This window comes from Gavialis gangeticus, unplaced genomic scaffold (genome assembly GCF_001723915.1).
Source record: "Gavialis gangeticus isolate Ggan-Ray unplaced genomic scaffold, GavGan_comp1, whole genome shotgun sequence".
In the NCBI taxonomy this organism is placed as follows: domain Eukaryota; kingdom Metazoa; phylum Chordata; order Crocodylia; family Gavialidae; genus Gavialis; species Gavialis gangeticus.
The window spans coordinates 100,194,048-100,211,185 of record NW_017729031.1 but is presented as its reverse complement, the minus strand read 5'-3'; the positions used below and the strand labels follow the sequence as shown (position 1 = coordinate 100,211,185).

At 42.5% G+C, this 17,138-nt stretch overlaps 1 protein-coding gene and 1 long non-coding RNA gene across 5 annotated transcripts in view; one reads left to right on the top strand and one right to left on the bottom strand.

The window, feature by feature from the left end:
- The window catches only part of LOC109301998, a 37,270-nt gene extending 30,561 nt beyond the window's left edge, over window positions 1-6,709 (bottom strand). The window contains exon 1 of the long non-coding RNA XR_002098682.1: window positions 6,626-6,709. This is a non-coding gene — a long non-coding RNA (uncharacterized LOC109301998). The remainder of the gene's footprint in view (window positions 1-6,625) is intronic.
- PIKFYVE (phosphoinositide kinase, FYVE-type zinc finger containing) overlaps window positions 1-17,138 on the top strand; it is a 120,075-nt gene that overhangs the window by 62,089 nt on the left and 40,848 nt on the right. For all 4 annotated transcript variants that reach the window (XM_019523447.1, XM_019523446.1, XM_019523445.1 and 1 more), the window contains 8 exons: window positions 2,930-2,992; window positions 6,639-6,768; window positions 7,156-7,336; window positions 9,752-9,826; window positions 10,613-10,720; window positions 13,881-14,021; window positions 14,426-14,552; window positions 15,407-16,569. In XM_019523447.1, the coding sequence (XP_019378992.1) occupies window positions 2,930-2,992; window positions 6,639-6,768; window positions 7,156-7,336; window positions 9,752-9,826; window positions 10,613-10,720; window positions 13,881-14,021; window positions 14,426-14,552; window positions 15,407-16,569 (1,988 nt within the window). The remainder of the gene's footprint in view (window positions 1-2,929; window positions 2,993-6,638; window positions 6,769-7,155; window positions 7,337-9,751; window positions 9,827-10,612; window positions 10,721-13,880; window positions 14,022-14,425; window positions 14,553-15,406; window positions 16,570-17,138) is intronic.

Sequence of the window (17,138 nt, the reverse complement as noted above, 5' to 3'; positions counted from 1 at the left end):
CCTACACATTCATTCTACACACTCTGCCCCCTCCACAAAAAAAAAGCCTTGCTTGAGTGCCATACCATTGTCCCAGGTCAGGGGTTTTCTGGATAGAGGGCTTGTGTCCATAGATGGAAAAGACCACCAAGAATAAAGAGCACATTCATTCATCTTTCTAACTTGTCATCATCTTACCTGTTAGGGTAGTTTTTTTTCTTTAAATTGCTCTTAATGATCCATAATTGATGGTAACAATGAGAAGCTTTAGCTCTTTCTTGTTGTTATATGCCAGTTGCAGAAGTAGTGATGACCTTTTAAAAAACGATGACTTTAAATCTTTCTTCCTTTCTGTCAGTGCTCGATTGAAGACGAAAAAAATGGAACGTTGAATTCTAAATCGTATAGAAGACTCGAACTGCACTATCCTGGAACAGATTGTATTGTGTCCTAACCTCATACCTGCCATCTGGCCAATTTCATGTTTATATTGATCTTCTAATATGCTCTCAAATAACACTTCTGGTCTATAAATAATGACTTATTGCAAAGACGGTCTTACCAAAATTATTTGATATGAGCAGGGTTACAATAGCTGTCACGATTAAGTAACATTAGGCTGAGATCTCTGGTCAGCATACTTCGAAGTGCAACATGCTGGATTCCATGGGAGACTTATGAGCCCCAGCTTCAGTGATGCATAGCATTTGCTTCCAGCCCTTCTCTCTAATAGCACACTTACTTCTTAAAAACAAACAAACAAAACAAACAAACAAACAAACAAAAAAAACACACCTTGACTTTTTATTAAAAAGTCTTCAGGGGACTGTGTCGAAAATGCACAGTATACTTGGCAGACTCTGGGTCCTAAATTCTTGAAGACAAGGGTACAAAATTAAAACTTTTTTTAAAAATGTAGACAGCTGATAATAGTAAGGACAAGCATATAGTCTCCATTTGTCACAATTTTATTTTGTTTAGCCACAGCTTGCTAAAATTTTTCAACCTTTGAGGAACCTTGAGTTCCTGTCAGCTCTTTATTTATTTATTTTTTTCCTCTCAAATCTTTTACTTGCCTGTGAATCTGTAAACAGACAATTGCATATAGATTCCAGTATCAGAGTGTCTAGGATGGGGGGTTCTTCATGGTTCAAGATACTAGGCTTGCCTGGTTCCACTCTTTTTCTCTGCGCCTGAATTTGCCTATTGCCTTTTTTCGCTTTCAGCTTTGTCAGTGGAAACAGGTTTTTCCCAGGCATGGATGGGAAGCTAGTTTCCATCAAACGTACTAAAAATTTGCAAAGCAGAAAGGATGAGAGAGCTCATCTGTCCGATGAAGAAAGCAAAATAAAAAATAAATATGGTCTCACTACTATCATTGGAATAATCATAAAGTTATGTAACTCTAGCCAAAAGGATTGAGCAGAAATATGTGACTTCATGTTGACACCATTCTGTGTGCAGTCATTTATTTCTGAAGACATGATTTCAAACTCTTCTGCCATTCCTGCTGATTAGGAAATCTTATTTCAATTCTGTGTATCTTTTGAGATGCCATGAATCTGTGCTATAAATATGTACTTGCCATTGCTTCATCTAGGAGCAAAGGACTCTTTTTAGTTAGATTCTCCTGAAATTAATCTTGAATTTCAGTGGTATGATTTTTTGGAAGAGGGTGGTGGTGCTATTGAAGCACTTAAGATTATCCCTGGTATCCCACCCCCACCTCCATAAAGCTATTTTGGCAGAAGCTAGATTTTATTTATGAACTTGCATGTGATGGTTACAGCTGATCAAATAAACTTTTGGAAAACATTTTTTGCAAGTAAATTACTAAGTAATTGAAAAATACGGTATCTTTCTTAGTCTATGCCAGTGGTTCTCAACCTTCTTAGACTCAACACACTTTTCACTAGACTCTGGGCACTTCTTGGAAAAATGCCAGCTCTTAGTTTTTGCTCTTTTATTTCTCTGTAGTAAAAAAAAAATAAATAAAAAAAAGAGAGAGAGAACAGTTCTTCTGTTGCAGGGAACTCAAAGATCTCAAAGTTAGAATGCTTTTAGGACTGTGGATTCCTATTTGAAATGTCTGGGTTTATCTTGTAAATTGTTTGCACACTTAACAGTGTTAACATTGCTTGGTGCCCTGTAGCACCTCTGAAAGATTCTTAAGGCACCCCAGGGTGCCGCAGCACCCTGTTGAATCACTTACCTGTGTAGTGTGCATGCATATATGTATAAATATGCACATAGCTAATTTGAAATTTCTGCCATGTGTGAATCAACATACAACTTTACTCATTTTGTATATTACTGGGGGTGCACTTGTTGGCCTCAATTCCTCGATCCATTTTAAGTGGTGTTTAAGCCTTTCTCTTTCCCTCTCCTACTCCCATGCCCTCTTTAATTTCTATGTATTTCTGTTTCCTTGATTGGGTAAGAAGCTTGAAATGGCAATTGGGTTGCCAACTCTCTTGCCTCTGAAATAACAGATTCACAAAAGGTTCAGTTTCAGAGAATAAAATAGGTTGATAAAGAGAACCCATTTGCCATCACGAATAAGTAACTTGACCAGGTGCCTTCTAAGTAAAGTCTTTTTTTCCACTCCGGATGTAGACCTAAGGAAAAACTAGGTGCGTTTATCTTGGTATGGACAGAATCTCCCTTTCCAAGTTAGGAAGCTCTGAAAAGTCTTTTATGTTGGCTTGATACCTTTTTAACAATTAAGCAACATTTGTGCGGTCATTCTAGATCCTTAACAGAACAAGTATGAGAAAATATTATAGTCTTGACCACTCACCAAGCTGTTACTACAGCAGTGACTAAATACTTAAATGAGTAACTCTTGTCTCTTGGTGTGGGTGTGTACATCATATAATTATACTGGCATGCAAACATAACCTGTCATTTTTTTTCTGTCTCCTCCCATCTGTCTGTTCTTCCCTTTCAGAGTACTTGAATCCTGACAACGGAGGGCAACAGATGATTTCAATAAGTGATGCTTTCATCAAAGGTGAGATGAATTGGAAATGCTGCTTCAGTGTTTAATGAATGTGAAGATGAATGAATATTCTTCCTCATTTCCTTCTCCCCCTCTGGGGCTTCCAGGAAGAAGAAGAGCTGGCCTAAACATCCCAACTACTCTTTGTTTGTCAAAGGGACAGCTCCTGTCTGTGTAACAAACTTAAGCTTTGGGTAACCTTACTCTTCTTAGGGACATGCTTCAGCCAACAGCTTGCTTGTAGGATTCTGTTTAAACAAGCTTGAGGAAAAAGCTTCCTTGATGCACAAGCTGGCAAGCTCTAGCGTTTTGTGGGTGGGGAGTTGTTAAACATGTATGTAATAGAGACATTACTTTTTCAGATTCCATTAAGCTTTTGTTCTAGTTTCTAAGTACATGCATGAGAACATGTATTGTATGCATGAATTCTGTTCATCTTGAAAACTTAATCTAATCTTTCAAATCCTATCAGATCTGTTGTCACTTCTGGAATGGAAGCTCTCTAAATAGAGTAAATTTGAGAGCCAAGTCCCTTTAGAGTTAATGAGGTATATTTTAGTATTCCAGCTGATACTAAAAATAATTTGGACTAATTAATAAAATAAATAAGGGGGAGGGGGAATCCACCCAAGCACTTCTTTCACTGGCACCTGACTCTTCCCAGAATCTGCTAAATAAGGATTTTAAGTGAACTCCCTTGAAAAATTAGATTATGCATTTCTTGATTATATTAAAATATGTAAAACATTGACAAGTTTGCTGCCTAAATATTAGGTTTAGCCTCCAAAAGAGGAATATGACAACTATAAATTATCCCTTTTCTAGTATTTACTAATCCTATGGAGACGACTATATATGGTGCCACAGGCAACCCTTTGACAACATAGAGCTTTTGGAACATGACTTTATGCTGATGGTTTTATAAATAATTTGATAAATAATATTTTTACAAATAATGTATATGTATCTCTTAGGTCTGTGTGAAGCTTCAGTCTGATTTGATTTTGGCCCAATTCAGTGGCTGAACCTTCAAATCTGAATCTAATCAGGAGATCCTTTAATCTCTCCAAATCAAATTGGAACCCTCCAAATTGATTCAGAGAGATTCAATAATTCAGACATAGACACAGCTTTAAATGTTTTTCTCCATACCTCAAGGTACCAGGCAGCTAGTGAATGCTGAGGTGCTGGGCTGGATGAAGCGTCCCACAGGAGTATGGGGGGGTCCTCAGCATGCTTGGCTGTGGACCTGGAAGTGGACTAGAAGCACTTCTGGTCCACTTCCATGTCCACCACAGAGTGTGAAAGGGACGCTCCTCCTGGCTCGGCAACTGGTGCCTCCTTGGTCTGGGGAGGCACCCGGGGTCCCCCTGTGGCTGATTGTGGAGCCATTGGGGTGTGACATGGCCCCCCCCCCCGTGTGCTAGGCGCCAGACCCAGAAGTACTTCTGGTCCACTTCTGGGTCTGCTGCCAAGCACTCTGGGGGGGGGTGGGGGCATGCTCCTGTGGGACGCTCCATCCACCCCACTATCTCAGCGTTCACAAGCCATGCCTGGTATGTAGAAAAAACCACTGAAAGCTGTGTCTGTGGCTGAATCGCTGATTCTCTGAATTGGCATTGAATCTTTAGATTTGGATTTGGCCGAATTGAATTGGGACACTGATCTGGATCAGTGAATTGTCACTGTCCCCCAATTCAATCCGAATCAAATACAGCCCATTTTGCACACCCCTAGTATCTATATAGTACAATTATAATATGACTTATATAATATTCATGATTTCGTTTGTCTTATTGATATATAATATGACCAATATAGGGATAAGTGGTGTTGACAGAGGAGACTGCTAACATGAAAATACTAGCATTAGGGCTGTGTGTAGCTTCGATAGCAGATTTGATTTGCAGGAAATTCAGCTCGGTTTGGGGACTGAATCTGAATCGAATTGGGAGACTAATTAAAAGCTCTGAATCAATTCAAAGTATCCAAATAGTTCCGGAAAAGATTCAGGTGTTTTGGATATTCGGCCAAAGACTGAACAGGCAGCTGACAGCTGCCTCCAGCTGATATGGTCATGGCAGCGCTGGGACCGGGGACTCTGCCCTGCTGCCACTTACCCAGATGGGAGTGGGATGCAGGCGTGACTCGCTTCAGGCAGAAGTAGGCAAGCGGCAGCAGGGCATAGCCCCTGCTCCCAGCACTGCTGTACCTGCATCCCATGCCCCACCCCACCCCTGCCAGGCACAGCAATACTGGGAGCAGGAGCTATGCCCTGCTGCCGCCTGGAGCAAGCTGTGCCTGCACCAGGGGGCCCTGCACCCCGTGCTGACAGGGCAAGCAGCAGCAGGTCATAGCCCCTGTTTCAAGTGCTACCATGCCAGCCTCAGCGCTTGGAACCGGGACTCTGCCCTGTTGCCACTTCCCAGCTGGTGCAGGAGGGCATGAGATGTGGGAGTGGTAGTGCTCAGAACAGTGGCTATGTCCTGCTGTCATTTGCCCAGCCGACGCCAGGGCGGGGAGGATTGTGATGCAAGTGTAGCTCGCTCTGCCTGCATCAGTGCTGGGAGGGGGACTCTGCTCTGCTGCTGCTTGCTAGCTGGTGTGAGGGAAGGGCACAGGATGCGGGCACAGCAGCACTTGGAGTGGGGGCTTTGACCTGCTGCTGCTTGTCCCCTTCTGCCCGGAGCAAGCCACGCCCACATTTCCCTCTCCCACCCTCCCGTCCCAGCTGGGCAAGTGGAAGCAGGGCACAGACCCTGCTTACAGTGCTGCAGTGCCCACATCTTGCCCCCATTCCATCCCTCCTCACTGAGTAACGCGTCCCTCTGCCCCAGCTGGGCAGTTTGTCCCAACCCCAACTCCAACAGATTTATCAGCTGGAGGCAGCTGTGAGCTGCCTGTTTAGTCTATGGCTGAATCTCCGAAGCGGTGCCAAATCTTTTGGATATGATTCAGCCGAATCAAATTGGGACAGTGATTAGAATCTCCAAATCGAATCGGTGCCTCCGAGTCAGCTGAATTGGAAGCGAATACTTGCTGCTTCACATGGGCCTAGGAAGCATGTGCAAACTTGCCTTCAAATGTTAAAAAGAAAAACCACCCCCCCAACTTCCAAATTTTAAATGGAGTTGCTCCTATTCATGGAAGGACTTTGCTTGCTTCACTTCATGAAATAATAATTGGATCTTTATTAGTGTTCTCTCTCTCTCTCTGGTTCTCTCTAACAAAGTTTAAATTAATTTAGATGACTTTATTTTTTACTTTAAAAAAAAAACAAAAAACAAAAAAAAACTGTCCAGTTCAGGCAGCAGCAGGATATAGTTACTACATTGCATGTGGTTGCTTTTTTAAGCTAAACAAAACATGAACTGGCTGAGGAGAAAAAAACCCCAAACCATTTGGTATGTAGCTTGACAGCATATAAAATGCAAATGCTGGGATCATCAACTATGGCAGTGGAATATATCATGTTAAGTGCTTGCAATGTCAATATAGATTCCAGCCCAAGTTTAACTTTTAAAATATTTGCAAAGACTCTGGGCTGCATAAGTCTCTTGAAGTCTTCTCTTTCACATTTAAAAAAAATGGATCTATAAAAGAGAACATGCTCATGTATTATAACTGAAATATATGCTCTCTGACCTTTTACTCCTAGAATCATTGTTCAATCGGAGGGTGGAGGAGAAATCCAAGGACCTGCTTTTCACTCCCTTAGGCTGGCATCACAGCAATCTGGATCTGTTGAGGGAAGAGAATGGGGAGAAACAAGCCATGGAGAGGCTGCTGTAAGTTAAAATGCATCAAAGGGGCAGGCTTTGGGTAAAATCTTCAGAAGCCCTCTCCTGTTAGACTAATTTTCACTGATCTTTTACCTTTAAGGGAGACTTGCATTTTATCTAAAACAGGGTTTAAAAATCAAGTGCACTACTTTTGACTTACAGGGCTATGCTTAAAAAAAATACTAGAAATGTTTAGCAAGAAGTAATCTACTAGTAATGTTAGAACCAGACAAAGAGTTTAATGTGGAATACTCCTGATGCTGGGAGAGGTAGAGGGGGTGTGTGGAGGTAAGGTATTTTTCAAACTACTTGCTGCTTAGTATTTAAAAATGCAGAAATCTTTATATACTGCTTCATTAGTACTCCCACTTTAATCATTTCAATTCTTTTCAGCTCTGCTAATCATAACCACATGATGGCACTGCTTCAGCAACTGCTCTACAATGAGTCGCTGTCCCTCTCCTGGAGGGACATTATTGTGCCAGTGGTCTGCCAGGTGGTTCAGACAGTCAGACCTGATGTCAAGAACAGAGATGATGATATGGATATCCGCCAGTTTGTCCATATAAAAAAAGTAAGCTCAGTGCCTGGGAGCCTTCTGGGTGTTATACTGCAGGTAGCTTATTGCTCGTGTTAACTCCTGCATAATTAGCAGGTATTCCTTTACACTAGGCACAATGACTTTCCATGATGAGGAAACCATCTTTAGGGGGCAGTATATCCAGTGTTGGAAGATATGCTGTTGACTACAATACCTGAAACTGCTTTCAGTTGCACAGATATGATTATGGGCCTTTAAAACAGGCGCTTTAGAGTAATGGTTCTCAACCTTTTTCACACCAGGACCTTTGGGTCGTGACCCATGCATTGAGAAATGCTGCTTTAGAGGGACACCATGAGACTGGGACATTGATTTAAGGATGCCAAGCACAGACAGTTTCTTACCAGGAATCTTTCTTGATAGACCCACCATCTATTTGGGCAACGATGTAGGACAGGGGTCGGCAGGTGCGTGGTGAGCGTGACCATTTTGCTTGGCATGCCGCGGCCAGCCCTGGCTCTGGGAAGCTGCTGCCATCGACAGAGCCCGGGCTGCTCCGAGCAGGGCTTGCAGCATCCTAGCTGCCTGCTGGGAGCAGCCTGGGCTCCCAGATGGCAGCAGCTCCCCAGAGCCGGGGTAGCTGCAGCTGGGAGGCTCCAAACAGCTGTGCCAGGCTCTGGCACCAGTTCCGCACCTGCGCATGTAGGCGTGCCTTGGAGCAGGCGGTGGGGGCAGGGTCTGAGGCAGCGCAGCCCCCGTCTCTCCCCTGCTCCCAGCACGGAGGTGATGAGCCCAGCGCAGCTGTTTGTAGCCAGCCCACTGCTGGCGCGGAACTGGTGCCAAAGCCTGGCACAGCTGTTTGGAGCCTCCTGGCTGCAGCTACCCGGGCTCTGGGGAGCTGCTGCCAGCTGGGAGCCCAAGCTGCTCCCAGCAGGCAGCTGCAAGTCCTGCTTGGAACAGCCCAGGCTCCAGCAGCTACCCAGAGCTGGGGGCTGCTGGCAGCCACGGAGCCTGGGCTGGGGGCAAGGGGCAGTAGGGCTGGGGGGAAAAGGCTTTGGGTAGGGCGCAGTAGGGCTGGGGGCAAGGGGAATTTAGGGCTGGGGGTCAGGGCCTTTGGGTGGGAGGAAGGGACAGTAGGGCTTGGGGGGCAAGGGGCACAAGCAGGGCATCCTGCCATGTACCCCTTGCCCTCACTTTGTTTTTCTGCCATGCTGGCACTCTGGCACCTTCCAAGGTAGGCACTGTAGTGTTTTTTGGCACTCTGGCCAAAAAACATTGCCTACCCTGATGTAAGATTTGGAGGTGATATGTACAGACTTTTACAGACAGTCCTGTGTAGTCTTTTTTGGGTCACACACTTGTTGCTCCCTCCTCTGCTGGCACTATTACAGGTTGATGAGCAGCTCTCCAGTCTATGGATGCAGCTTGCACCTCTGGATTTCCATAACAGCATACTTGAAATGTGCCTGTAGGCAGATAAAATATTCTGAAGACTTGTTTAGCATCTCTTGGTGCTCTTGCACTTTAATGTACAGGCAGCCCTTGACTTGCAACATTTCGAGTTGCAACGTTTCACACTAGCAACATTTATAAATTGACACCATGTTTCAACTTTTTGATGTCAGTTTCGACTTTGTGACACCACACCAGCAAACAAGTTTGCTGCATTGCCCATCTCCCTGGAGAACATCTGTCCAAACTTCCTTGCACGCTTTCTTTAAGAAAGCAGACAAGACTCCAGAAAAACCTGCAGCTAAGACTCCAGCCAAGAGCCCTTCAAAAAGTCCAGCAAAATCACCTCAAAGTCCTTCCAAATCAATATAATTGCTATTTACAATATAAATACATTAATGTAGCTATGTTACTCATCTATAATTGATTGAATACAAAATTCTGGGTTATTTTTGGTGAAAATAGGGTATTGAGCCTTGGGAACCAATACCCCATTTATAACATTTTCCTATGGGGAAAATCAGTTCCGAGTTCCAATGTTTCGACTTAAGACACAATTAGTTCCTGAAAACTGCGTCGTAAGTCCGAGGACTGCCTGTAGTAATTAGCATTTCGCTGACTTGCGCAGAATTTAGGCCATTTAGAAACTGCTGTGTCAGGTCCTCTTTTTTTGCTAACTTTTTTTCTACATGGTGGAGGTAATATATTGCTGATTACTTGTCTTTTTAAAAAATATATGTGCATACTTAATGGGGCCCAAGACCCTAAAACTGAAAGCAATTTTAGGATGACAGATACTGTCACACATCCATCCGAACTTGGGAGAAATGTATGTACTATAGAATAATGCCTGAGAGTTCATTTGTTTCCTTTGCCAATTGACAGTTTACATACTGTAAAATAAGTCTTTTTAGCAACTTTTTTGCATGTTATGCTAACCAAGAAAGTAAAGAGATTAAGTGAATATGTAACAGTTCTTAATTCTTTCTGTCTTAGATCCCAGGCGGAAAGAAGTTTGACTCTATGGTGGTAAATGGCTTTGTTTGTACCAAAAATGTTGCACACAAGAAGGTAATGGTGTTTCTTTTATAGTCTCTATTCTTGTCAGCAGATCTTAAGACATCATACACAAAAGGATAATTTTATCTCAGTAGCTGATGTATGCTGAGAACAGGTGTACATGTTTCCTGATCTGAAAACCTTTCGCTTAAGGGGTTGTGGTGACTTGGCATTAAATATTGAATCATCCAGTGGAAAGTGCCTGTATATTTTACTTGCTTTCAAAGCTGTTCCCTTGTAGCTCAGGGGTTTTAATGAGAACACCGGCTGATGTACTTGAGGAAGAGTCAAAATACAACACTTTTTATAAAAACTTTTAATGAGCTGTATAGGAATTACTGGAGAGCACTTCTTTGTAGTCCCTTTCAGTGGCAGACAGTAAAATAAGCTTCTAAAACATGGCAAGAGGTCAGACTGGAGAGTATCTGACCTCGTACACTGTAACTTGGGTAGTTGTGGAACACTTAAATTGCATTGGTCTTGTAGGAAAGGTGTCTGCCAGGAACTGGTTTGTTGGCGTTCTCGTTGCAGAGCAGTAATTGTCGTGTAGTGCAAATGGAATTTCAAGGCTTCTCTGCTACTGTATAGCTTAGCAATGTAAAGTCTAGTTCCAGAGTTTCCAATGTTCATGACTAATTGTGTGAAAAGTGGTTGCAAAACTTCAGCTTTGCTTGTTTGACACATCTGAGTAACTAAGGGGAGGAGTCTCAAAGATTTGTGGAAGGAATATTAAGAGGAGCTGAAATCTGATGTCTTGTTCTTTCTCCCCTGTCTGTCTTTATGTAATTAATTATCTAGATGAACTCCTGTATTAAAAATCCCAAAATTCTTCTACTGAAGTGTTCCATCGAATACCTTTACCGGGAGGAAACAAAGTTCACCTGTATAGACCCTATTGTTCTCCAGGTCAGAACATTTCCTTCTGTTTCTGTTTCATATTGTTTGGATTACAGTCTAATGACCTTAAAAAACCCCCAAAAAACAAAAAAGCCAAAAAAATTAGTGGTCAGTATGTATGTAATTCAGTTCCAGTTCTTTGGAGGGTGGTTGGAAATAATTTGGTCATGGGGGAATAAAATAACTGAGCTGCTTCAGACAGTATTTCAGAAAAGTTAAAGCAAATGTATATTTGCCCCTCTAGCTTCAATCTTTTAATTGATTGAGGGGGGAGGTCTTGCACCACAAATAACAGTGCTCCAAAAAAATGAGTATACAATATTTACATAATGTCAAGGAATTTTCTGTTTAAAAAAAAAAAAAAAAAGATGGTTGACAGGCCTGGTTTCTTTCCAGTCTTTCTTTTTTTTTGTTGGGGGGGAAATTGCTGGGGTGTCTGAAGAGCAGTAGAAAAATGGATGAACCTTAGGGCCAGAAAAAAGAATAGCAGTAGAAAATGAACAAACCTGTACGTGTCTGTCTACTAGGAATTGATAATGCTTAATCTAATACAGTGGAGAACAAAGGTTGCTATGTCCATTCTTTTGCTATCATGAGAAGATTTTAGTACTTAAATTAGTGTAGCTGCTGCTTTTTCCAAAGGTGAAGTATAGGAAGGGAAAAGCAAAAGTTTTTTGGTTTGCGGTGATGTTTTGAGCCTTTGCTTTTAATCAGTCTGGTCTGTTGGCAGTGTGTAATATACTTGTTAATCGGTATTTGTAAGGAGATGAAAGCATATTGTAATTGGTGATTTTAATACCTGGTAGCACAGAAATGTAAATATTAGCAGTAGAACTTCAGAATTTTGCATTTATGCACAATAGCTTAACAGTGGGAGGGTGTATAGTGGCTTTTTGGGGTTGTGGGAGGGATCTATGCCTTGTGTTTAACAGAGAAGTACTGCAGTGAGGATCAAAAAGCTTTCTCAAGCAGTTCATGTTGAGAGTGGGTCTCAGTAGATGCAATTGTCTCATGAAATCATAGGACCCCTCTGCAACTGATCAGCATGCTTTTGTCAGGAGAAGCAAACCAAGGATCATCTCCTGAGATGCCCTGTAGCACCACAATGCACTTCACAAAAGTTGGCAACACCAACACCAGAAGCATTGCCCTATGCACATATTGGGAGTATACAGTATAGAAAGGTTGGACTAGAAACATGATAAAGAAGACTGAGCTGTCCTGAATAAAAATTCTATTTCAGTCTTGCTTTCAGCAGTTCCTGCTCCCACTCAGTATTTATAGGGGCTAGGAAATAAATATGCAGTAACAGCCCTAATTTCAAGGGGTGCTTTAAAAAAAAAAAAGCAATATTTGTAAGGCGATAGAAACATTAAAGGCTTTAATATTTTAGGCTTTAATATATCTATCCCATGCCAATATAGTTTTTTTGTTTGTTTTTTAAAGTAACCCTTGAAATATGCGTAAGACCCTCTTGTTTCCTGTCCCCTGTAAATATGGAGAGGGAGGAGGGACTGCTTAAAGCAAATTGAAATAGAATTTTATTAGAGGATAGCTTAATATCAACTGCTTGTGAAAGCTTTTTGATCTTTGCTGCAATACTAACAGCAGCGGCCAGAGGAGCTAGCAGAAGATGTGGGAGAACCAGCATAAATTAAAGGGGGACAGTAGCTGGTATAAAAAGACTGCACAATGCTCACTAGTGGTAGATTCTGGCAAAAAGAAAATACTTTCAGTCAGATGACCAAAATCCAAAACAGTTAGTTACGGCGCATTGAGTCTGTTTTGGGCTTGTCATCTGGCTTGCAATTTGTATGCCAATAGTAGTGGCAACCTAGGCTTTAGGTCTCTGGCAGGGCTGTAAATATGCCAGCTGCATTGTCATGCATGCAACCTATTCCCATGCAATACCACCTCAACAGTGAACCTCTTGGTAATAACTTTGTTAAACACCGAAGTTTGGAGTTTGGATAGTAGAGGTTAGAGCTGATGAAGGATGTGGGCACCGCAGTGTCCAATGTTTAATATTCTAACAAATAACAATTCCCAAGTCAACTACTTGCGTTTGTACCTTCGAGGGGTATGCAAAGCAGCTGGTGCATTGATGAATTGCCTAGAGCCATAAATAATGTCAAGTAAATGTCAACACTTGTATACTTAAGAGCTCACCCTTGAAATGTGTCTGAGAATTGCCCTGCTAATGGGGATTTGACTTTGCCATCTTGATGACACAATTAACATTTGGCCAAGTGATGATGAGAGCTGTATGGCAACTGGAAATAGGTTTTAACATAGAGAAAATTCCATTCCATTCCATTCTGGAACAGAAGTGAGTGAATTCCTGAGAGTCAAAAATCTGAGACTGACTTAAATCAGTAGGGTAGGCATGAGAAGATTTATTTTGTTTCCCCTCTATTTGGGCTCATTAGATAATGGAATAGCTTTTATCTAGGAAGGGTGGAGATTTTTAAGAGTAGATTACCTACACCAGGGGTCAACATCATTTTTGGGCACATTGCTGAAAACACCCACAACTTTGACTTGTAAGATGTTGGCATACTAGGAGCAGATAGTGGGGAGTGGTGAGGGGCCTGATCCTTGTTGTGGCAGCATGACCCCAGCCCCTTCCCCATTGTCCCACCCGCAAGGCACACAGGCACCCATAACCAACAATGAGTTGGGCTGGGGCTCTGCAGACTCTGGTGCAGTTGCTTGCAACCTCCTGGCTGCCTACCATTTTATAATTATAACCTTCTTGCATAAGGACTGAAAAGTTTCACTGTAATGCACTAATGGTGACAGGTGGCATTCTTTTACATGATGCCCTGTACTGGATCGTATTCTAACATGAGGCTGTTGACAGAAGATTTTGCAGTTTCCCTTTGTGATTATGACACATCAAACTGACAACTAGGCTGCTCAAGGGACGTGGTGAACATTAACGTTTTATGCTGAAGTTAGAAAGGGGGATGGGGATAGCTGGTTCCTCTGTTCTGCACTGGACTTTCAGATAATGATAATAAATTAATTTTATGAAGGAATTGTAAAAATCCAGGTATTACCTTTTTAAGTCAATGCCCCGCTTCCGCAAAGAGGTCTAAGTATCAACTTGACAGGGTTGTTTTTTTCCTGACATTTTTTCTGTCTGTTCTCCTCCTTTCTGTCATAGGAAAGGGAGTTCTTGAAGAACTATGTGCAGCGGATAGTAGATGTCAGACCTAATTTGGTCCTAGTTGAAAAGACTGTATCTCGAATTGCCCAAGACATGCTGCTGGAACATGGCATCACTCTGGTTATCAATGTCAAGCCAGTAAGTGCTTCAGCACAAGCTCAACTAATACTATAACAAATTTTAAAGTATCATGATGTTGGTCGACTGACTGACTTTTTTCCAATAATGGGGTATGGAATTCTTGTATTAAACCAGATAAAATGCAGCGACATTCAGGGTTCATGTACATATTGGCAGCATTACAGTAATGTAATAATAAGCTATTTGTTTCAACTGTGAAGTAAACCAGGAGCCTTCAAAGACAGGGCTTGTCTGTACGTTCCTTAATTTGCTCTCAGAAAACACACGACTAACTTAGTATAGGTGATCCAGTTTGGAGTACATTATACTGTGTTTTCATAAGTTGATGGTGTTTAATGCCTTACTGTTTTGCATCCCCTCTTTCTCATTTATGTTCTTTTATTACTTTATCCATTTTGCAGCAAGTATTAGACCAGGTGAGTCGGATGACCCAAGGAGACCTGGTGATGTCAATGGATCAATTGTTGACCAAACCACACTTGGGAACCTGTCACAAATTTTACATGCAAGTGTTCCAGCTACCTAATGGTGAGTATAACTCAGATGCCATAGCTAGTTTGCCTAAGGATAATTGCTAGGGCTGTACGAAATAGCTGTTTCGATTAGTTTCAGATTTGGACAGTGATTTGTTTCGGATCACTGCCCTGTTTCGTTTCTGCCGAATTTTGTTTTGGAGATTTGGCTCTGTTGAATCTCCTCCGAATCTGTTTTGAATGGGCTGCAAGGGAAGCTTCACACAGCCCTACCTACCCAGCTGGGAAGGGTTCGGGGCTGGGGCCTGCAGGGCCCCAGTGAGGAGCAGGATGGGGGCTGTGGGTGGCTCATCGGGGGAAGGGGGAGGACTGCTGCCCTCCATGCATGCTCGTAAAGCCGGGCCACGGGTCCCGCAATGACCTCAGCCAATTTCCTCAGTACTCCAAGGGTGGAGATCATCTGGACCAGCTGATTATGAATACATCCAGTACTTCCAGAAGTTCCCTAACTAGTTCCTTACTAACTCTTGGCCTAGGTGTGTCTCCCCTGGGATCTAAGGGGGGCCCAGAGTGGGGGTGACTGTTCCAGTCCCTGCTTAGGAAATGCCTGTTTCACCCTACTCGTGTATTCGGTCCTCATTTGACTTAAAATATATAACAATTTACCTTGTAGGAAGAGGAATAGCTTAAGGTATCCGTTCCTCCAAAAAAAAATCCTAAATTCATACAAGTCAAACCTGGCACCAGATATTGGGTTGGCCCCAGTTTGTCCAGCTAAGTTGTGCCACCAGCCCTGACTCTTGCATAACAGCTGGCAGTTTGCTACAAAAATAGAATGCAATTTTAATAGGTTGTTTTTAACTGTGGAATGGTTGGACATTAGTCTTTCTTCTTTCCTTTTTTTGCTAGATCAGACAAAAACCTTAATGTTTTTTGAGGGGTGTCCACCACATTTGGGCTGCACAATCAAGCTGCGTGGCGCTGCAGAGTATGAACTGGCCCGAGTGAAGGAGATTCTTATCTTCATGGTCTGTGTGGCTTATCATTCCCAGCTTGAAATCTCTTTCCTCATGGATGAGTTTGCTATGCCCCCCACACTAACTAAAAACAGCTCCTTTCACTCTCTGATTGAAGAGCAAGAGGATGACATTGAGCAGCAGAACCTATTCAATGGCGAGGAGTTTAGCACATTGATCAGAGATGGTGAACTTTCCTCTGACAAACTACCTGTGATCTCTGAATCTGTCTCTTCTGATGAGGTTGGGTCATTAGAGCAAAGAACATTATTTGAAGATGATGTCCTGCTAGAGTCATTGTCTTTAAAGCAGCAGGAGCACCTTAACGTGGAGCCTCCATTTTTAGCATCAGGTTCTTTTGTACCTCCAATGCCAGAATCGCTGCTGCCCTTCCATGGTTTGGATGAACATCCAGGCACACTGGATGGTCAGCCACTGGAGACTCTGCAGCAGCAAGAGGATCTGCAGGATTCCAAAAGCCATATGAGAGTCTTTAGAGACCCTCTGCAGGATGACACTGGATTGTATGTTGCAGAGGAGGTAACATCCTCCGAGGACAGGCTCAAGGCTTATTCGGCAGCATTTAAACAAGAGCTGAAAGATCTTATTCTCTGCATTTCCCCTGTAATTGCATTCCGTGAACCATTTCTTTTAACTGAGCAGGGCATGTGGTGCCCTACCCGGGAGTACTTCCCAGAGCAGGTTTATTGGTCACCACTGCTCAACAAAGAGCATAAGGAACTGGAGAGCAGGCGGAAGAAACAGCTACTGAGGGATCTGTCTGGCTTGCAGGGGATGAATGGAAGTGTCCAAGCCAAAGCGATCCAAATCTTGCCGTCCCATGACTTGGTTAACACTAGGATTGCAGAGCATGTGGGTGATAGCCAAAGTTTGGCCAGAATGCTGGCAGATTACCGGGCAAGAGGTGGAAGAATACAGCAGAAAAACATGGACCCTTTTGCTCAATATAAGGATGTAGCTGCTGGAAAAGTTGGAGGTAGAAATGAAGACGATGAGAGGGGATTGGGTCAGAGTGAATCTGTATGGTCTCACAAGGTAAGATTTCTAGACTTACTACTTGCTGTCTTACTTTTCCTATCACTAAACTTACTTATGAACAGTCCAGTCCTAATGAAATTGTATTGGACTGAAACACTGTCAGCTTTTGTAACAGTCACATCCTCCAGCCTCCAGCTAGAAATGGGTTGAGGAATGGATTGTAGGTGACAAAACTAACAGAATGGGGAAGCTTGTAAGGCAGGTGTTCCCTGAATCATGTGAAGAGCAAAACTTGATACATCTCATCATCCGTTCACTTTATTTGTCTGATATATTTGGAATTAATTCTAAGAAAAAGATACCAATGTCTTGCCTGTTTCAAAAACATTACTCCATTCTTGCTTGAAAAATAGTCCTCAGAACAAGTCATTATGAAGCCATAATGTTAATTTGAGACTCTGGATTTGTACCTCAGGTCATGAAACGTGACCAAAAATCATAGTGCTAAGAGGTTGTAATTAAGGCACATCAATGGTTAAAATGATTGCAAGGTATGTGATCAGCTGGAGAAGTATAACAAGTCGCTTCTAAAAAAAAAAAAAAAAAAAAAAAAAAAAAAAAAAAAA